Below are 24,461 nucleotides of genomic sequence, written 5' to 3'. Positions count from 1 at the left end.
CTCTCTTTGTTCCATTGTTAATTCAATACTGAGACAATCTTTTGTCAAATGTGGTCCTCCACACTGCTCACAACTAATTCGTATTGAGTGAATATCTTTAGTCATCTTTTCCATTCGTCTCTTCACAGCATCTATCTTTGCGGAAATGGAATCTAAGTCATGGCTAGAATCGGCTCTAGCTGCTTTAGATGATCTAATGATATCTTTTTCTTGGTGCCACTCATGTGAGTGGGAAGCAGTATTATCAATAATTTTGTAAGCATCAGTTTCGGTTTTCTTCATAATAGAACCACCAGCTGCTATATCTATGTCTTTTCTTGTAGTGATGTCGCATCCTTGGTAGAATATTTGTACTATTTGACAGGTGTCTAAACCATGTTGCGGACATCCTCTTAACAACTTTCCATATCTTGTCCACGCCTCATATAGAGTTTCATTTGGTTTCTGTGTGAACGTAACAATTTCTGCTTGAAGTCTTACGGCTTTAGATGCAGGAAAGAATTGTTTAAGAAATTTGTCAATTAAAACGTCCCATGTATCGATCGCCCCTTCAGGTAACGATTCCAACCAATCTTTGGCTTCTCCCTTTAAAGTCCAGGGAAATAACATGAGATATATCTGTTCATCCTCCACTTCTCGGATTTTAAATAGTGTGCAGATTCTATTAAAGGTACGTAGATGTTCATTTGGATCTTCCTTCGGCGCACCACTAAATTGGCATTGATTAGTCACCATGTGTAGAATTTGTCCTTTGATTTCATAATCTGGCGCATTAATGTCTGGATGAGTAATTGCGTGACCTTGGCCAGTGCGTTTAGCTCTCATTCGGTCTTCCATACTTAAAGGTTCCAGATTCTCCATAATTGAATTTGTTGAATCGGAATCACTAGAGGATTCAGATTTAATGGTTCGTTCCTCAACAATCTCTGTTTGAATGATTTGTGGCTCCGGAGGAAAGTTTAATGGTTCAGGATCTACGAACCGTTCCTGAATATTTTCCGGATTCTCAATTGTGAGGTCGGGTTCAAAAAATGGATTATCGGAAATTTGAACTGAAGTACTTGGTCGACTGGATGACGATTCTAAAGAAAAATCAACGGCGGTTATATTTGCTAAATGTCTTGATCTAGTTACAGGTGGTGAACGTACAAAAGGTGATGAACGTCTTGCTCGGTGCATTCACTGAATATCCTATTAGTTTTAAAAAGGAAAGAAAAATTATAATAAGTTATCCAATCAATAGACTTTTCTGATTTTGCCCACGTTTCGAATAGCCAAAAGATGCAGCAGAGGGGCATGATTCGTTTGGTCTCAATATAATTGAGGACTGTTTGGCTCCAATAACCCGGTCCACGTACAAATCCAACTATTACTACGAACCAGAAAATTTTGATGTCTATCAATTTAACCACTCAACATAAATTTTCGTAATTTTAAGAAATTTAGATAAGAAGTAGAAAAAATTCTAAGTCCTAAAAACTAGAATAGCGAGAAATAAGAGAGAAAAAGAGTTCGTCGCAAAAGGTCGAAAAAGAAAAAAAAAATGGTTGAAAAATAAAAGGTGACGGAAAAATAAAAGAAACTTATAAAAACTTAAAAATACTTAACTAACCTAACCTTATTACTACAACTAACTTAAAATTATAATCGCAAATTGAAATTACTAATTGGAATGATAATTGATACATAGTAAAAGGTGTCTAAAAATATTAAAGCTTACAGGAAAAACTAAATTCCAAATGGAAATAACTTAAAAAGAAACTAAAACTTAAAAAGGCGTCGCAAAATTCTAAAGCACCTAAATCTTAGTCTAAAGAAAAAGCACTTAAGGAATTCTACGGCAAAGCCTAAAAATCTAGGAGTAAAAATAACTATAGCAAAAACTGAGTTTAAAATTAAATATGAGCTTAAAAATTCAAAAGTTATGCTGCAACGATTAAAAAGGGACAAAATATAAAAATATACAAAAAGTTGTAATAAGTTCAATTTTTATAAAAATATTATTTTTATATTATTTATTTAATAAAACTACTAATTTTACAATTTAATAAAACTAATTAATACTAAATACATAAATTAAATAAAAAGTAAAAATAAAAATAAAACTAATAATAATAATAATAATAATTAGGTTTAAATAATAATTATAATTAATAATAAACCGTAATTAATGCTGAATTAGGGCTTCCTGTCGCCTGTCAGAAAGGCTCCGCGAGTCGCGGCAATTAAAGCATCAAACCCCGCGAGTCGCGGGGTTCCAGAATTCAGCTGACAGGTTTGAAATTTTACGCGTTTTTATATTTTTTTTTTTTCTGTTTTCTGTTTTTAAATAAATAAAAGATTTTAAAATAAAACTTATATTTTTATAAACTAAAATAAAAATAAAGAAACTTATAAAACTTAAATATTTAACAAAATCTTAAAAATACATATATTTTTGTTTTTCTTTTTATATTTTTGAATAATTAAAACGTATTTTTACAAAAACGAATTTTAATAAAAGTTAACTAAAAATCTTTTTTTTTTATATTTTAGCGTTGCGTTTCCGGCTTTTAAGATAACTTTCCCCGGCAGCGGCGCCAAAAATACTTGATGTCAAAGCGAGGTGTATACAAAATAGTTATTAATTTTAGCAGGAAAAACTATTAAATACGATACAATTTTACACAAGATATTTATTTATTTATAGAATGGATATACTTAAACCTTGCTACAACACTTATAGGCAGTGTACCTAATCGTACAGTAGTGTAGTTTTTAGTAAGTCTGGTTCGTTCCACAGGGAAATCTTTAAACAAAGCTCAACGCTATATTAGTTTACTTTTATTAAAAATACAAATATATATATAAGTAATATTATTATTATAAAGGGGGGTTTTTACCGTTTAATGACCGGTTTGTCGATTTTAAGACTTTAGTCGCAGTTAAAACCTAATGTAAAATATAAAATAAATACAAGACTTAAATTAAAGCGTAAAGTAAATAACGATAATGAAATTGCGAATAATAAAAGTGCGATAAAATAAACTTACGATAATTAAAAAGTACGATAATTAAAAGTGCGATTAAATAACAATAAATAAAAGTGCGATAATTAGAAGTGCAATTAAATATAAAATAAAGGAAATTAAATATGAAATAAAAGAATTATGCTTATTTAAACTTCCGTAATCATGATGTTTGACGTGTTGATTTTAGTTTTATGCCCATGGGTTAATTGTCCTTTGTCCTGGATTATTTAATATGTCCGTCTGGTTTTTGTCCATAACAGTCCATCAGTCATAAATATAAAGTGCGAGTGTCCTCATCAAATTATTCTTATACCCGAAGTTAAATATTCCAACTAATTGGGGATTCGAATTGTAACAAGGTTTTAATACTTTGTTTAATGAATACACCAGGTTATCGACTGCGTGTAAACCAAGGTTTTACTACTTTGTTAACAATTACACCAATTACCCTTGAATGTAATTTCACCCCTGTTTTAATTATTCTAGTGGCTATTAATCCATTCCCGTGTCCGGTTAAATGAACGATTATTCGTACGTATAAATACCCCGCCCATCGTGTCCGATTGAGTGTATATGGTAATTTATAGGGACGCCCAATTGTAAATCTTTATATTAACATTAACAAACTTTCATTTAGTTAAACAAATATAAAGCCCATTAATAGCCCATAGTCTAATTTCCACAAGTGTCGTTCTTTTGTCCAAACCCCAATTATGGTACAAAGTCCAATTACCCAATTTTAGTAATTAGCCCAACATCATGATTACTTCGTTTTAAATAAGCATAATAATAACTTAGCTACGAGACATTAATATAAAAAGGTTGAACATAACTTACAATGATTAAAAATAGCGTAGCGTTACACGGACAGAATTTCGACTTACACCCTTACAATATTCGCTAACATACCCTTATTATTAGAATTATAATTAAAATTAAAATTAAAATATAAATTATATATATATATATTTTACGTATATATGAGAGAAGAGAGAAAATAGAATATGAAAAATGATCAGAATTCGGTTTGCTTTATAGCCAGAGTTGAAATTTGGGGCTCCGCGACTCGCGGCAAAATGCTCTTCAAACTCCGCGAGTCGCGGAGAATGTATTTACAGCTCACACCCTTGGAGTTTCTCTGCCGACGGTTTTATAATATATATATATAATATATATATAATTAATATAATTAATTATATATTATATTATATTTATATGCATAGTTAAATTATAATTTTTAGTCCGTTGCGTCGAGCGTTAAGATTTGACTCTGGTCCCGGTTCCGGATTTTCGAACGTCCTCGCGTACACTTTTATATTTTGTATTTTGCGTTTTGAATCTTGTACTCTTGTAATTTCGAGACGTTTCTTATCAATAATTGGAACCTCTTTGATTGTCTTTTGTACTTTTGAGCTTTTTGGTCGTTTGCGTCTTCAATTCGTCGAATCTGTCTTTTGTCTTCACCTTTTATTATTTAAACGAATATCTCTTGTAAATAGAACAATTGCAACTAAAAGCTTGTCTTTCTTGAGGAATAATGCTATGAAATATATGTTCGTTTTTAGGATTATCAGATATCTTCACTCTAAATTGTGGGTAAACGAGATATTTTAATATTCGTGTGTGTATATATATATATATATATATATGAATATTAATTTTTTATAAAGTAACATAATAATATTAACTATATAATTATTAATACTTGATATTAATTTTAATAATAATAATGAAACTAATAATGATAAATGTAGTAATAGAATTACTAATAAAAATAAAATACTAATAATGATATTATTACTAATAATAATACTAGTCATAATAATATTAGTAATAACAATAATATAATGATATATATATATATATATATATATATATATATATATATATATATATATATATATATATATATATATATATATATATATATATATATATATATTTTCACCTTCATATTAATAGTTACTAATATAGATGTTAACATCGAAATAATAATAATATTACTATGTCTACTAACATTTATATATAAATACATATTTATTTACAAACATTGGTTCGTGAATCGTCGGGGATAGTCTGAGGTTAAATCAATAGTTCAAACATTTAGTGATTTAATATTATAGACTTTGCTTATCGTGTCGATATCATATTAAGATTTAAGTTTAAATTTAGTCGGAATTTCCCGGGTCGTCACAGTACCTACCCGTTAAAGAAATTTCGTCCCGAAATTTGAGTGCGGTTGTCATGGTTAACCATAAATATATTTTTATGACGAATATGAGTTGATACATAGAGTTTTATCATCATTGAGTAATGTGAATAAAACAATTCGATTATCCGGAGAGTACGAATGAAGCTATCACAAAAGAATGAAAAGTTTCGTCTTAACTTTTGTCGTAGTCACGATTGAATTTAGAAAATAGGATGCGTCTTAACTTTTGACGTTGTTTCGGTTGAATTCAGAAATTAAGGTACGTCTTAACTTTTGACATAGTCACTGTTAAATTCTGGAATTCAAGGGATTTATAGAAAATCTTTGAAATTCTAAAAGATTTGATTTCGTAGTAATACGCCAAAAACAAATTTAATTAACTAAAACTTATTATTATTATTAATTAGGGTTTAATTAAAATATTAATTAGTTTTAGTTAATTAAATTTGTATTTTTAAGTTTTATTTAGTTTTATTAATATATAAATTAATACTTTTATAAAATATAATATAAAAATAATATTTTTATAAAAATTGTATTTTTATAACTTTAAGTTCATTTTTATTTTGTATTTTTTTTATTCATAATTTGTATTATTATCATTCGTAATTAGTTTTAAGACTAGTATTTGTCGTAGTTATTTTTATTTTTAGATTCTTAGGATTTACCGTAAAATTCCTTAAGTGCTTTTTCTTTAGACTAAGATTTAGGTGCTTTAGAATTTTGCGCCGCTGTTTATAAATTTTAGTTTTTTTTTAAGTTTCGACGCGCTACCCTATTTTTATTTTTCGACGCCTTATTTTTCGACCTTTTATTTTTTGACGTTTTTCGACGCACTCTTTTTTTTTCTTATTTCTCGCCGCTCTAGTTTTTAGGACTTAGAATTTTCTCTATTACTTCTCTAAAATTTCTTTAAATTTCAACGAAAAATTATTTTAAGCGGTTAAATTGATAGACATCAAAATTTTCTGCTTCGTAGTAATAGTTGGATTTGTTAGTGGCTGAGTTGTGAGCTTCCGATTTAACGGGTTCTGGCTCCCTGCTACATCTTTTAGCTATTCGAAACGTGGGCAAAAGCAGAAAAGTCTATTAATTGGATAACTTATATAATTTTTCTTTCTTTTTATAACTAATAGGATATTCTGTGAATGCACCGAGCAAAACGTTCACCACCTTTCATACGTTCACCACCTGTAACTCGATCAAGACATTTAGCAAATATTGTCGCCGTTGATTTTTCTTTAGAATCGTCATCAAGTCGACCAAGTACTCCAATTCACATTTCCGATAATCCATTTTTTGAACCCGACCTCACAATTGAGAATCCGGAGGATATTCAGGGATAATTCAGAGATCCTGAACCATTAATCTTTCCTCCGGAACCACCAATCATTCAAACAGAGATTGTCGAGGAAGAAACCATTAAATCAGAATCCCTTAGTGATTCAGATTCAACAAATCCAATCATGGAAAATCAAGAACCTCTAAGTATGGAAGACCGAATGAGAGCTACACGCACGGGCCAAGGTCACGCCATTATTAAGCCAGATGTTAATGCACCAGATTATGAAATCAAAGGACAAATCCTACACATGGTAACTAACCAATGCCAATTTAGTGGTACGCCAAAAAAAGATCCAAACGAACATCTTCGTACCTTTAATAGGATTTGTACACTATTCAAAATTCGAGAAGTTGAGGATGAACAGATATATCTCATGTTATTTCCCTGGACTTTAAAGGGAGAAGCCAAAGAGTGGTTAAAATCGTTACCTGAAGGGGTGATTGATACATGGGATGTTTTAGTTGAAAAATTTCTTAAACAATTCTTTTCGGCATCTAAAGCCGTGAGACTTCAAGGAGAAATAGTTACGTTCACACAAAAGCCAAATGAAACTCTATATGAGGTGTGGACAAGATTTGGAAAGTTGTTGAGAGGATGTCCACAACATGGTTTAGACACTTATCAAATAGTACAAATATTCTACCAAGGTGTCAACGTTGCTACACGAAAAGACATCGACACAGCAGCTGGTGGTTCCATTATGAAGAAAACCGCAACCGAAGCTCACAAAATCATTGATAACACAGCTTCCCACTCGCATGAGTGGCACCAGGAAAAAGATATTTTTCGTTCATCTAAAGCGGCTAGTGCCGATTCTAGCCATGACTTTGATTCCGTTTCCGCAAAAATAGATGCTTTCGAAAGACGAATGGAAAAGATGACTAAAGATATTCACGCAATACGAATCAGTTGTGAGCAATGCAGTGGACCACACTTAACGAAAGATTGTCACATTGAGCAAACAATGGAACAACGTGAGAATGTTTCCTACATGAATCAAAGGCCGGGAAATAATTATCAAAATAATTATCAACCGCCAAGGCGAAACTTAAATCGAAATCAAAACATTCTTTACAATCCAAATGGACCCAACAATAACTCGTACAACCAACAAGGTCCGAATAACCAACCAACTCAAAACAACACTTTCAATCAACAAAGACCTGACTTATATAAACCACCACAACAAACCGAAGAGAAAAAGCCAAATCTGGAAGAAATGATGGCAAAGCTAATGGAATCTCAAACAGAATTCATTACATCTCAAACCCAAACGAATGAGAGGTTTGATCAGTCATTAAGAACTCAACAAGCTTCCATTTTGAATCTAGAAAAACACGTAGGTACTCTTGCTAGCTTGATGAGTGAGAGGGAACAAGGAAAGCTACCGAGTAATACTGAAGTAAATCCTCAGAATGAGAATGTTAATATGATTTCAACAAATTCTGAAAAACCAGCATCAGAAGATGGGAAGGTTTTTGATGTGAGTAACAATGAAGAAGTTACAACACCACCACCACCCGAGTATGTAAAGCCAGTGGTGGCACCATACAGATCACCCATCCCGTTTCCAAGAAAAGGAGTTGAGTATGAGCAAGTAATAGGTAATAAAGTTTGTGATACCTCTGGAAAGAAGAAGAAGAATAAGAAAGTGCAAGAAACAAAAACCGTAAAAGTAAACCCGGTAAAGACGGATCCACCAAAACCTCCACCAAGGTTGGGTGATCCGGGTGAATTTATTGTTCCTTGTCTACTTAGTGATTGTGTCATGTATGATGCACTAGCATATTTAGGTGCGAGTGTGAGTGTTATGCCTCTTTCATTATATAAGAGATTAGGAGTAGGTGAGTTAAGTCCAACGAAAATGAGTGTTCGACTCTTTGATCAAACCATTAGGCACCCAGTTGGAATTGCTGACAACCTACCCGTTCAAGTGGGTAATTTAACGTTTCTAGTCGAATTTGTTGTTATTGACATAGAAGAGGACTCAAACATTCCTTTAATTTTAGGTTGACCATTCTTAGCGTCCACCGAGGCATTTATTGATGTAAGAAAGGGTAGAATGACACTTAGTGATGGTGAAAAATCGATCACCTTTGTGAGTCGAAAGTCTAAATCTCTACCAACCAAAACCGTTGAACCAGTAAAAACGATCGATGAGAAGCACATTGTTTTACCAACTTCAACGGTAGTACTTAACAATAATAAAACGCCTAAGTGTGGGGAAGATGAAGTAACACCTAATGATGACTTGATAACAAAGAACCCCGTTGTTGATGCGAAATTAAATGACCCCGTTATTAACAGTTCAATGAAGAAACTTATTAAACGGATTCGCGATGCTAGAACCAAGGGGAACTTTAAGTTATGTAACCGGTTAGTATCCAATCTATTGCCCAAAGAAAAGGCGAAACTAGTTGAATTTGTGGATATTACACAAGAATCCGACCAATGGCTTAAAGCAAAAGTCACAGATATGCAAGTTAAATATGGTCCAAGAGAAATTGATGATGAAGTTAATCACAATTTCGACACCAAAGCTACCTAAGTGTGGGGAGATTCAAATGTTCTAAAAAGAAAATGTTGTCTAGAGTTAGTTGTTCTGTTCTCGTGTAGTTCCGAGAATGGAATCCGATTGGTCTTTTACGCTAGCAGACAATAAAGAACTAGTTTTCTCCCCCCATTCTGATTTTTTTTTTTGTTTTGTAGGTTTTATTTAAAATTTATATGTTTTCTTTATTTAAGTTTTGTGTGAATTTAAAAACAAAATTTACTTTATTTCATGAAGTTTAAAAAATGATTTCAAAAATTCGTCGTGAGTTGAAGACTAGGTCGTTGAACCGAAATTGCTTTACCCGAGGGCGGGACGAGAAATTTTATTATCATTATTTTTAATCTTATTGATTTAAAGTATGCCAAAAACATTTAAAAAAACCCAAAAATCTTTGCTTTTAAAACAATCGCTTTAAAATGACAATATTTAAAATTTTGTCGAGGGACGGATTAGGTAAACGTACCGAAACGACCTCGTCCTAAATACCAAGGAAAACAAATTTTTAAAATTAATTAATTATTTTTTTTATAAGTAAAAGGTTTTATTAAAAAAAATGTATATATTTGTTTGTAGTTTATCTTATAAACAGGGTAAAAACAGCGAACTTTCAAAAACTGGCATTAAGTTCAGCAAAAGTAATAATTTTGATGACAAAACGAAAAACAAATGTGATGTAACAACAGATGAAATGAACAAATGAAGTGCACCATTTATCATTCAAAGCATAAAACAATATGTTTGGAAACTTAGGTAAAATTTTAATCATCTTTTTACGCTAATCACCCTCAATAATTTAAATTGTTACTGATGTCTTGCAAATGAGGGCATTGCAAGATCTTAAGTGTGGGAAGGGGTTAAATTCTTTCGGATTTTTAAATTTTTTGATTTTAACGCTTGGTTACCATTAAAAAATACTAGTAACGCAGTAGTTTTATTAGAATCTAGTGCTCTCTGATAATAAAGAACAGCCCTAGTCTTATATACTGACTACCCAATTCTAGTAAAATTTTAAAAATTTTCAACTAAATGAATTCAAAATCATGTTTATACATATTTATGAACGATAAAACTAGGTGTTAACATCGAAATTATTGTTACCTCGGAAAGGACATAAATTGAGAAACAACCCAAAATGTTAAAATTCATTTAAAAATGGAATAGAGGAGATTAAAAAGACAAAGAAAATAAAATAAAAGCCAAGTGGAGGAAAAATTTACCAAGTTATTCAAATTACATATCACATATTTTTGTACAAATAATTGAAGATACTTTTGTTTTGAATGATTTTATCAGTTTTACCCGATTGCTTATAATATATTTGAAAGAAATGTACCACTTGATTTAAAGGGAAGTAAAGTCTTCCGAGGAAAAAGACACACGCTTCTTAATTTAGGTTAGGAAGTTGTCGTCCAGACCAGCTGTAGGTTGACGAAAAATCTAGAAAAGTCATCTCAAAAATCAGCTGGAAATCCACGAACCTCAGCATCAAACAGGGTCGCCATGTGGTCAGACTTATCCTAACCATGAGAGGATCTGTCTCGTAAAATGGGGAGGGCGCCGTGCAAATTAGCTTGATAAGACTAATGAATCAGACCCCCAGAAAGGATAATCTTCTTAAAGATTAAAAATCAGCATTTAAGCCTGATATTACTCAATCCTAGAGATTGACCTTAAAGATTGAGAATTACAAACTCATGGAATTCGATGATATCTATACTCGAGCTTGAACGAGAAAATATTTTGATCAAAATTACAAAACGATTTGTTTTCTAAAAACCCATTTTCAATGCGCTCATTACCATTGAACGTAAAATCCTAAGAATTCACCGGAATTCATTAGGTCACCTGAACCAAATCGGGTGTCAACTGTAAGAACGGTGGTTGCATAGAATGGTCGAAGACAGGACCTTGTGCCAAACCGAAAAACTATAGGGTGATCTTTAATATTGCTCCTACCAAGGATAGTAATTGTATCTAACACGATATAGACTATAATCAAAAGCATGTCACGGGACATTGCCTTAACAGTTGCTTGTTCAACGCTTTCCTTTACAACCGGACGATAGTTTACCGAAAGGTAATATACGGAGCAAGTATACTGGACGTGTTGCTTTCCTAATACAAGGTTAGCAAGTGAGTGACACAAAACCGCAAGTTTTGAGCTAAAATTTTATATATGAAACCCACGCAACCCACAAAAATATTTTGCAAACACCGGGGAAGGGTTATTCCGGAAAACTTATCTAGGATAAAAGCTAGATTGAATTTTCAAAAGATCAAATGTTTTCATAAAGATCCAATTTCCTAAAGGATCTAAATTTTTATAGTCATGTGGGACTGTAAACCACAATGTTACTACCATTGTTCATACCGCCGTATAGAAATCACTGATGTACAAAGTGTGAAGAATAAAGAAGTGATTCTAGTATTTTTATTTAAAGACTATATTGCTTGAGGACAAGCAACGCTCAAGTGTGGGAATATTTGATAATGCTAAAAACGAACATATATTTCATGGCATTATCCCTCAAGAAAGACAAGCTTTTGGTTGCAATTGTTCTATTTACAAGTGATATTTGTTTAAATAATAAAAGGTGAAGACAAAAGGCAGATTCGACGAATTGAAGACGCAAATGACCAAAACGCCAAAAAGTACAAAGTACAATCAAAGAGGTTCAAATTATTGATGAGAAACGCCTAAAAATGACAAGAGTACAAGCCGTGAAACGTAAAGTACAAGATATTAAATCGTACAAAAAGGCGTTCGAAAATCCGGAACCGAGACATGAACCAACTTTCAATGCACGATGCAACGAACCTAAAATTACAAGTCAACTATGCACATAAATATAATATAATATATAATTAATTATGTAAATTATATATATTATATTTATATATTATTAAAATAAACGTCGGCAGCCTAGGATCCAATTTGTGTGAGCTGGAATGCGAACCTCCGCACTCGCGGAGCTGTGAAGCACAAAAGCTCCGCACTCGCGGAGCTGTACAGTTCAAAGTGAGCCTATAAAAGCTCGCGAATTCTGCTCGATGAACCATCCCTTTTTCTTTCTTTCTATCTATGTAAAATATATATATTTATATTTATAATTTTAATTTTAATTTAAGTTCATAATAATAAGGTTATAGTGGCAAATGTTTTAAGTTTATAAGTCGAAACTCTGTCCGTGTAACGCTATGCTATTAATAATCACTGTAAGCTATATTCTTCCTTTTTAATTTAATGTCTAGTAACTAAGTTTTTATTATGTTTATTTAAATCGAAGTAATCGTGATATTGGGCTAAATATTAAGATGGGGTTATTGGATTTTGTACCATAATTCGGGTTTGGACAAAAGACCGACACTTGTGGACATTGGACTATGACTATTAATAGATGGGGGGTATTGTCTGATTGAGAGACAACTCATTGGAATCTGTCGAACCTATCTTCAAATTAGTTAATCTAATAATTATTAAAATGATTACGAATGTCCTATTTAGTGACGTTTATACGACATCCTTTACAATCATTTAATTAATTATTCGGGTTGGGTAATTGATTATTCAAACTGATCAATTGGATAAATTAATATTCATATCTCATTAAAACAGGGGTGGATTACATACAACAATAATTGGTGTAATTGTTAACAAAATATTAAAACCTTGGATTGCACGCAGTCGACAACCTGGTGTATTCATTAAACTAAGTATTAAAACCTTGTTACAGTTCGAATCCCCAATTAGTTGGAATATTTGACTTCGGGTATAAGTTTAATTTGACGAAGACACTCGCACTTTATATTTATGACCGATGGACCGTTATGGACAAAAACCGTATGGACATATCGAATAAACCAGGACAAAGGACAATTAACCCATGATAATAAATTAAAATCAACACGATAATAAATTAAAATCAACACGTCGAATATCATGATTAAGGAAGTTTAAATAATCATAATACTTTTATTTCATATTTCATCGTACATTTATTTACCGTCATTTTATTACTCGCAATTTTTTATATCGCATTTTATTTATCGTTATTTATTTTACGCACTTTAATTATTGTCATTTATCTTTACACCTAAAAATATAAAATCGACAAACCGGTCATTAAATGGTAAAACCCCCTTTTTATAATAATAATAATAATAATAATAATAATAATAATAATAATAATAATAATAATAATAATAATAATAATAATAATAATAATAATACCTATATATAATTATATATATTTCTATAAATATAGTTGTATAAAAATATAGTACGTTTTCAATTAGCTCCCTGTGGAACGAACCGGACTTACTAAAAACTACACTAATCTACGATTAGGTACACTGCCTATAAGTGTTGTAGCAAGGTTTAGGTATATCCATTCTTTAAATAAATAAATAACTTGTGTAAAATTGTATCGTATTTAATATTATTTCGTAGTAAAATAATAACTATTACGTACCCCCTCGCTACAATTTGGATTAAGTTAGATTGGATTCGCAAATAAATCAATTAGATAGACAAATTAAATAGTGAAGATGGCGACATGTAACAGACATTGAATCTATCTATATTTTATTATCTGTAAAAAAATATCTATATATCAGTAAACGTATATATATATATATATATATATATATATATATATATATATATATATATATATATATATATATATATATATATATTTATATATTGTTATATTAAATTCAGTAATACTAATTAATAATATAATTCTATTAATAAAATCTGTTAATAATATTAATCTTAAATGAGAATACTAGTAATAATAATAATTATCGAATTATTAATAATATTGATAATAATTCTATCAAGCTTACACTAATAATATTAATAAGAATTATATTATTGATGATACCATTAATTACAATTATATTAGAAATAATATAACAATTTATTTATATATACATATTTTCATATTACTATTACACATATATATTTTTAATATTGAAAGTGATTATTATATTACTACAACAATATAATTTATAATTAAACTTGTTATATTAATTGTTAATATTAATTAAAGTTATAACTTTACTACTAGTTTTAATAATAATAATGATGTTAACAACTATGACAATATTATTAGTAATTATAATAACTCAAATGTATCGAATCTCATATAATGGGTTTTAATAATATTATTAATATTGAATATAAATATATAACAACTATACTGATAACTACATTTAATATAATATCTAATATTATATTGTATGATAACATTTATTTAATATTTATATATTACAACTAATTATAAATTATATATATATATATATATATATATATATATATATATATATATATATATTTGTATATATATTCATTTTAATAGTAACTTAATTATTTTATTTAACATTTTACATTCTTAATTCCAATTAATTAAAGTGTATTTTATTAATTCAATTTATTATATATATACACTTTCATTTATATTTATATATATTTACATTTATACATATAAGTATACATATTTAATTATATACAATTGTTCGTGAATCGTCAGGAATAGTCAAAGGTCAATTGAATACATGAATATAGTTTCAAACTTTTCTAGACTCAACATTACATACTTTGCTTGTCGTATCGAAATCATAGAAAGATTGAGTTTAAATTTGGTCGGAAATTCCCGGGTCATCACAGTACCTACCCGTTAAAGAAATTTCGTCCCGAAATTTGAGTGAGGTGGTCATAGCTTACAATAAAAATGTTTTCATGACCAATACGAGTTGATAATTAGAGGTTTATCATCATTGAATAATAATGATAAAATAATTCGATTATTCTAAGAATACGTGTGACGCTATCGCAAAAGAGTGAATTGAAGAAAATAAGATTTTCCTTAGCTTTTGACGTAAACAGGGTTGAATTCCGAAATTCAAGGGATTTAAAAAAAATCTTCGAAATCTAAAAGATTTGATTCTTCAGCGAGTAAGGAAATTAAGATCTCTATAATTAAATACGATGATCTGCCTCGATTACTATGTCTGATATTTTCATTATAAATTAAACTCATCCGTTCCATTATTCTCACCATTCCTATACTTTCCTTCTTAGTTCATACATCCAAAAGATTGTGAAAATGCTTAGTCAAGTTCTAATCCCTAATATTTTCCTAATTATCATTTCTGTCATCCTTCTTTTCAATCTTCCACCAGAAAAATCTGTTTACTTCTACTATTACCTTGGGATGATACTATTCGTAATTATACCGTGTTTTTATATTGCTATTCGTATTAATATTCACGGTTTGTAATTCCGGTGTTGTCATTGGGCTTTATATTTTCTCTTATATTTTGGATTTCTTTGCCTTTTTATTATCCTCTCGTCCTCTAGTAACGCGAGCAACGGTCCAGAATTCATAGATATGAATTTCGAAATGAATATAGTTAATGTTCTAAGAAAGAAATGGTAATAGCACGATCTTGATTCGTCAAATTACCAGAATATTCGGGAAAGATAGAACTATCAAGAAAATATGTTCTTGATATATTTATATATCAGATAAAATGTAAGAGTCGTGTAACATGGCACATGATGACGTTATGGTCTGTGAATCAACACATTTCATTAGAAACTCATCATGACTTACTGTAATATAATCACGTTGATCAAGTGTCATTATATTATACTAACTCATGCATCAGTTCCCAACATTACTTCAATAACATTTATATTTTAAGCTCCAAAGTTTACAGAATATAGAAACTAACAGTTTCTATATGATGTAACACTGATAGCACAAAGAGATTAATGATTTTAGATAAGAATAATTATGAAAATATCTTCAGAAATATAGAGGATATTTATAATGAAAGATACGATGATATCTTGGAATTTCTAATATCGAAGGATGGTGAAGAAAATTTGTCCGCAAGAGTTTGGAGTCAGAAGCAAGGTATTCGCTAAAGATTTCATCAGAAACAGAATCATCAGGATTCTTAATGTAAAAGTTAAGTCCTTTTGATTTGTTCAGAGACTCCTTCGTAGTTTGCTCAATCAGTTTTTTTTTTCAGTTTCAAACTTTTTCTGAGCTTTGCCAACATACAATTCTTTATTATCAACTTTTGGCTGTTGATGTCATTTACAGTTTTTGTTGCTTCATTCAACTTTTCAAAATTCAGAGTATTAATTCGCAAACTTGGTGCTTTTCAGAATTTCAGAATGGAAGATCATAGTTCTAAGAGATAAATGTTATATGGATACATATAACTGTTGATGTGGAATCGTTGCGAGACTCAAAATACAGATTTGCTGATTTCTGGTAATTGGTATGGTAATTCTTGTTACAAGATACGGATGTGTACATGATGAGACTTCAATAGATAAATATAGTGATTTGTCGGAGGGATTTAAACCAAGGAGCGACGAGGTTGCTGGTACATCTGCTGATAATATGGTGGAATATAAAAGGTTCTCTGGTAACAATAAAAGAGCATGCATATAAATCAAGGTGATAATAAGGTTGTTTCAAACAAAAAGTCAAAGTTGACTTGCTGGAGCTGTGACAAAATTTGCTACTTTAAAAGGAATTACCAAGTAATTTTTGGTAATAATAATACTAAAGGAATTAGCACAGATACGTGTTAAACATTTACTCAGGTTCTAAGAGTTTTCAAGTGCATAACTATATGCATCAATCTCTTCTTACGTAGATGAAGTGCGGTTGGTTCATCCTCTCGATTGAGGTGTTTTCAAGAATTACGAAAGGTTTGAACGCAGATTGTAATCGTCAAGATACAAATGAGGTTTAAGATGAAATCAAGTGGCAAACTTGAAGAATTATTTAGTTTCATATATTATAATTAATATTTTAATTTATTTTAATTGTCCAATGTCATTAGTCCACAGTCGATAATCCACAGTTAACAGTCCAATAATTCATATATAATTTAATATATAATATTAGAATTAATTAATACGTATCGTGACCCGTGTATATGTCTCAAACTCGATCACAACTCAAACTATATATATTATTGTAGAATCAACCTCAACCCTGTATAGCTAACTCCCGCATTACTGCATATAGAGTGTCTATGGTTATTCCAAATAATATATATAGATGGGTCGATATGATATGTCAAAACCTTGTATACGTGTCCCGATATTTAAAGTGCGTAAAAAAAATAACAGAAATTAAATGACGATAAATAAAGTGCGTAAAGTAAATAACAGAAATTAAATGACGATAAATAAAATTGCGATAATTAAATTGCGATAAATAAACTGCGATAAATAAAATGTAATAAGGAATTAACAGTTAGCTAGGAACAGTTAGCTAGGATTTTGTTAGCGTGAATTCTTAACAAAATTCCTCATAGTTAATTTGTCTGTTTCTAACAAATTTTATTTTTATCAAATGTTTTCTTCATTATGCCACTTGTTGGATTCTGATAGGTCAAAATCCAAATATGAAATTGAATGAAAATGGTTATTCTGCGGTGAACGGATACGTATATCTTGTGGATGTAAGTAGGATAGTAAATGACTGTTGAATCAGATTCGAAGAATGTACAATGTAACTTATTAATGTGAAATCTAAATATTCCTCAGGTATTACCTACCCGTTAAAATATTTTCACCATTAACAGTTTGTACAAAAGAATTTTTAATTACAATCTTTATGAAAACATATATACATATATATTTTCTTCAGATGTAATCATGGATTTAATGAGTTAACATAATATTAAACTCATTTTGATTTATCGTTAGAACTATAATATATAATCTCTAACACATTAGAGATTACATAATCGTCATGTCGAACGAAGATAAATGATGTAGAACGATTCGCAGATTAATGATTATGCTCGAGGTACATAATGAGATGTTGAGGTGTGTGATGTTGATTGTTGTGTTATTGGTACTGTTGGTGCCGTTGATGTTGCTGAAGCTGGTAAGTTTTGCACCATATTTTTTCAAGGCTACAACTCGGGTGCGAAACTCGTTGACTTATTACTCCGGGATGATTGTCGGTTCGAACGAGTGGATGAATAAGATCTAGAATTGTGGATAGAATATAATCGTGTCGAGCTACTCTGGAACTAAGGCTGAAAATGGTGTTTCGGATAGATTCGCCGGTAAGTGTTTCAGGTTCTTCGCTAAGAGGGCAATTTGGTGGATGGAAGGGATCACTTTTTTCTTGCCACCAATGATTAAGTAGGCTACGAACCCATCAGATGAATTGGGGATGGCTGATTGGCTGATTCATTCTGGTGACACTTCTTTCGGAGCTTAGGCGAAACTCCATATCGGAATAGCTGTCGGAATCCGAGGAATTCGAACTGGTTGAGGGATTCATCTCGTACGATCAGATGATGGATTTTTCGATAAGAAATAGATTATAGGATGTAGATTAGTACCCTACAATACATAACTTACATATGCATATATAATACTAAAATCCCATAAGTTACGAAGAAATCTACGGAAGCTGTCAGGCAAAGGTAACAATAACAGATACGCTAAGATATGAATTTATCTATACACAGTCTATGCAATAGAGGCAGTAAGACGTGTCTAGACTTTAAGGATGATAAGCAAATAATTTTCGACACTAAATGATAAGCAAAACTTTTGACATGCAGACACGGTCGAAGTCCAGACTCACTAATGCATCTAAACAACTATTAGTTAGACACACTAATGCAAGACCTGGTTCGCTAAGACCACCGCTCTGATACCAACTGTAGAGACCCGTCCTAATCCATCCGGACGAAGTCCATATCGATTATAACCGATTCACAACAGTTGATTACATCGCGAGGTACTTGACCTCTATATGATACATTTTACAAACATTGCATTCGATTTTAAAAGACAATCTTTCTTTACAACAAAAGTTGACGGCATGCATACCATTTCAGAATATATATCCAACTATAATTGACTTAATAATAATCTTGATGAACTCGACGACTCGAATGCAACGTCTTTTGAAATATGCCATGAATGACTCCAAGTGATATTTCTTAAAATGAGCAAATGCACAGCGGAAGATTTCTTTCGTACCTGAGAATAACATGCTTTCAAGTGTCAACCTAAAGGTTGGCGAGTTCATTAGTTTAACATAAATAATCATTTCCATCATTTTAATAGACCACAAGATTTTCATATTTCAATACACATCCCATACATAGAGATAAAAATCATTCATATGGTGAACACCTGGTAACCGACATTAACAAGATGCATATATAAAAATATCCCCATCATTCCGGGACACCCTTCGGATATGATATAAATTTCGAAGTACTAAAGCATCCGGTACTTTGGATGGGGTTTGTTAGGCCCAATAGATTTATAAAACATTTTATAAAATTATTCTACATTGAGGTGTAACAAAAATATTTAATGATACAACTCAGCTTAGAATTTAAAATCAATGCTAAACATCATATAATAATCCATGCTAAACAGCATATAGTAATCTATAGTTCTATTCCACAGCCTGAGGTGTAACCAAAAATATTTGTTGATACAACTCTACATAGAATTTAGTTTTTGAAGAAACTATTTTGTAAATCAAAAAGCTCATTTATTCATCCCAAAACATTTAAAGAGTTTTAAAAATGGGATTAGTTTTTGTGTCTATTATTTATAAAACAGCGCTTGTATTCTCAGCCCAAAAATATATAATGCAAAAGCAATTAAAAAGAGAGCAAATGAAACTCACCTAATGTATTTTGTAGTAAAAATACATATGACAATATTGAACAAGGCAGGGTTGGCCTCGGATTCACGAACCTATATCATTTGTGTATTTATTAATATACATAATTATAATCGAACAAATATATTATGATTAGTGATGTAATTTATATATATAGTTGATTAACAAGTTTCATTACATTTAAATTTTCATTTTATATATTTATGGTTCGTATTATATCTAAAATTCATTGGTTTGTTATATATAAGGATTTATGTAATTAATGTTAATAGGTTTTATATATAGGTATATAAACTATTAATAAAATATATATGTTAAGTCAAAATATTTATTTGTAACAAAAATGATAGTTTTTAATATTAATGATTTACTAATAATAGTCTTACCAATAATAATTTTATTAATAAGATGATACTAATAATAAAATGATAATGATATTAATAATAATAATAATACATATGTTAATAATGATTCTAATATTACTAATAGGTACATAATTATACTAATACTAATATTAGTAATAATAATGATAACAACTCTAATACTTGTTTTAATACAATCATTAATAATAATAATAATAATAATAATAATAATAATAATAATAATAATAATAATAATAATAATAATAATAATACTAATGATAATTATAATACTTTTAGATATAATCCTAATAATAATAATTATAATCTTTATAATTACAATAATGATAAATGATCTATAATCTTGATTTAGTAGCAATAACAACAATAATAAGTATATTACTAATAATAATAACAATATCAATAACAATAATAATAATAATAATAATAATAATAATAATAATAATAATAATAATAATAATAATAATAATAATAATAATATTATTATTATTATTATTATTATTATTATTATTATTAAAGAAAAACTACCTCATGTAAGTAGGCTTTAAAAAAAAATGCCACCAGCAGAGATCGAACCCTAGACCTCCTGAATACTCATAACACACTGAACCGTTGGGCTATTGCCCAGATTCTGTTTTATATCAGTTTTATTTGTTTATAACCCATATAAGTGTATCTTCTTCTTCTTCATATTCCAAATCGGCCAGAGCAATATCATGGATCAGAACAGCAACCCCAAAGATGAGTTTTAAATTATTAAATGAAACAGAAGTAGTTATTGTGATTGTTATAGATTAACAGAATAAACAAGAAGTAAAAAAAATCAAGCTTTTAAAAAAAATGCTGTATAATTTGGGATGAACTCCAAATCACTTTCAGAAATTTATGAAGTTTTAGCCCACGGTTTCTGAATGAAAAATGTTGCAAATCCATCCTATAAACTTTCTGTACTCTCAATTGATCCTAAAACATCATACAAAGTTTGAATTTCATGATAATTACTTCGTTTGACTTTGAAAACTAAAACTTTGACTCAAGAATTCGATCTTGATATAATGAATTGGATTTTGAAACTTAGCAGGTAGTTTACATACATAAATCCTAACAAAACAGCATTTTTACATTTTGAAATATGACTCTAAATCGAGCTTTTGATGTGATGAACCAAGAACAGGGTAACCGGACTGTTTTATATGTTTTCTGATTAATTTTCTTGAAAACAAAATACATATGATTGATAAATGATAGTACTTGTGATACACTCGAACGGTTTTATCCCATACCGTGAGTTATTTGATGGTGTATATGCAAATAAAGATCGACAGATAGAATCTGTTAGGAAAGAAAAGAAACAACCAAACAAAAGAATTAAAATAAAAGCAGATATCGATCTTGCATCTCAATTTGGATTATGTTAGATTGGATTCGCAAATAAATCAATTAGATAGACAAATTAAATAGTGAAGATGGCGACATGTAACAGACATTGAATCTATCTATATTTTATTATCTGTAAAAACAATATCTATATATCAGTAAACGTATATATATATATATATATATATATATATATATATATATATATATATATATATATATATATATATATATATATATATATATATATATATATATATATATATATATATATATATTTATATATTGTTATATTAAATTCAGTAATACTAATTAATAATATAATTCTATTAATAAAATCTGTTAATAATATTAATGTTAAATGAGAATACTAGTAATAATAATAATTATAGAATTATTAATAATATTGATAATAATTCTATCAAGCTTACACTAATAATATTAATAAGAATTATATTATTGATGATACCATTAATTACAATTATATTAGAAATAATATAACAATTTATTTATATATACATATTTTCATATTACTATTACACATATATATTTTTAATATTGAAAGTGATTATTATATTACTACAACAATATAATTTATAATTAAAATTGTTATATTAATTGTTAATATTAATTAAAGTTATAACTTTACTACTAGTTTTAATAATAATAATGATGTTAACAACGACGACAATATTATTAGTAATTATAATAACTTAAATGTATCGAATCTCATATAATGGGTTTTAATCATATTAATAATATTGAATATAAATATATAACAACTATACTGATAACTACATTTAATATAATATCCAATATTATATTGTATGATAACATTTATTTAATATTTATATATTACAACTAATTATAAATTATATATATATTTATATATATATTCATTTTAATAGTAACTTAATTATTTTATTTAACATTTTAAATTCTTAATTCCAATTAATTAAAGTGTATTTTATTAATTCAATTTATTATATATATATATACACTTTTATTTATATTTATATATATATTTACATTTATACATATAAGTATACATATTTAATTATATACAATTGTTCGTGAATCGTCAGGAATAGTCAAAGGTCAATTGAATACATGAACATAGTTTCAAACTTTTCTAGACTCAACATTACATACTTTACTTGTCGTATCGAAATCATAGAAAGATTGAGTTTAAATTTGGTCGGAAATTCCCTGGTCATCACACATTATAAGGTATGTAATACGGTTATATCATGCTGTTGAAATTGAATAGGGTAGCAGTTATGATTTTTCAATAGTACTACATGATTCTGAAAACATGTAATTGTCTGAAGTTTTGTACCTAAATTTCATCCAGGTTAATAAATTCATAAACTTTGTAATGTTATTTTTAAGGTTTCATACCTATAACTTGCATTTTTTAAATAGTTCATTTGAATACCTAAATGATGGGTGGTTGCAATGTTAAGAACCATCGAGTATATCATACCTATAATGCAATGAATACTGTTCTTTTAGTCTCAATGTATTAAATAAAGTAATTTATTTGACTATGATGTTTGGGTATTCATTTGACTTTGTTATATATATTTTGATTTTGATTAATAAATGGGGTGAACTATATGAAATTTTGATCAGCATGTTAACATGGTTGTCTTTGTCATCTTGATTTTGAATTTTTGATTAACAAATGGGGTGAACTATATGAATTTTTGATCAGCTTGTTAACATGTTAACTAGTCCGACCCATCCGACCCGGGTCTCGACTCAACCCGACCCGGGTCTCGACCCAACCCGACCCGGGTCTCGACCCAACCCATTCGACCCATTTTATTTCTGACCCATTTTGACCCAAACCCATTCGATCTTCGACCCAACCGACCCATCTCGACCCATTTTCCAGGTATACCCGTATGTGGCACGGCGTGCCACAAGTGACACGACGTGCCACTTCACTTCTGCTATTTTCAGTCACCATGTGGCACGGAGCGCCACTTTCTGGCACGGCGTGCCACCCCTGTTTTTTGTCAAGTTCGCATGGTGTAAGCCTTTCAAACATTACCATGTTCATTTTTGATTTCCGCAATCTATCTCACCCTTTACACAATAATAATAATAATAATAATAATAATAATAATAATAATAATAATAATAATAATAATAATAATAATAATAATAATAATAATAATAATAATAATAATAATAATAATAATAATAATAATAATAATAATAATAATAATATGATGATGGTGGTGGTGGTGGTGGTGGTGGTGGTGGTGATGATGATGATGATGATGATGATGATGATCAAGCATAAAATGGTCTAAGGGGTTCGGTTCATTCAAGATCAACAATCAAGGGGGATTTAAGGGTTTCTTGAGTTTAACTATCCAGTCCGGAGTACCGTGAATAACCCTCATACGAGATGATGATCTCATAAAGAGTGGTTAAACGTAACCCACCATCATTCGGGTTAATCGGAGGCGATGGCTCATTGGACGGTGTTAGGATTTGATGTTCAAGGAACGTTACATGAGAACCGTTATTGTAACCGTACAGATAGAGTGTTGTGAAAGATGAGTTTTTTCCCTCTATCTTGAATGTGTTGTTTGAGAAGTTGGATGTGAGTATTTATAAGTAAGAGTGGCAGTCCTTTCTTCTGCCAAGTAGGCGACAAGAAAGGAGGAGGGGACAGAATAGTACAAACTAGTACTATTATGTCGTGTGGATCGTGCACCCACGTGGTCCCCTCCATATCGTGCTGTTTTGCCACGTCTTGTCATCAGTGGCGGATCTAGAAATAATAATCACTGGTTGTACAAAATAATTAATAATAATTATAATTATAAATAATAATAATATAATAATAATAATAA

General features: G+C 29.7%; 1 protein-coding gene across 1 annotated transcript in view; it reads right to left on the bottom strand.

The window, feature by feature from the left end:
- Nucleotides 1-23,650, bottom strand: part of LOC139845621 (uncharacterized) — a 122,351-nt gene extending 98,701 nt beyond the window's left edge. Inside the window, exon 1 of the mRNA XM_071835886.1 lies at nt 23,427-23,650. Within this exon, the coding sequence (XP_071691987.1) occupies nt 23,427-23,650 (224 nt within the window). The remainder of the gene's footprint in view (nt 1-23,426) is intronic.
- Between the last annotated feature and the right edge of the window lie 811 nt (nt 23,651-24,461).

Source organism: Rutidosis leptorrhynchoides, chromosome 1, assembly GCF_046630445.1.
Source record: "Rutidosis leptorrhynchoides isolate AG116_Rl617_1_P2 chromosome 1, CSIRO_AGI_Rlap_v1, whole genome shotgun sequence".
Lineage (NCBI taxonomy): Eukaryota > Viridiplantae > Streptophyta > Magnoliopsida > Asterales > Asteraceae > Rutidosis > Rutidosis leptorrhynchoides.
This window is presented reverse-complemented; position numbering and strand designations above follow the sequence as displayed.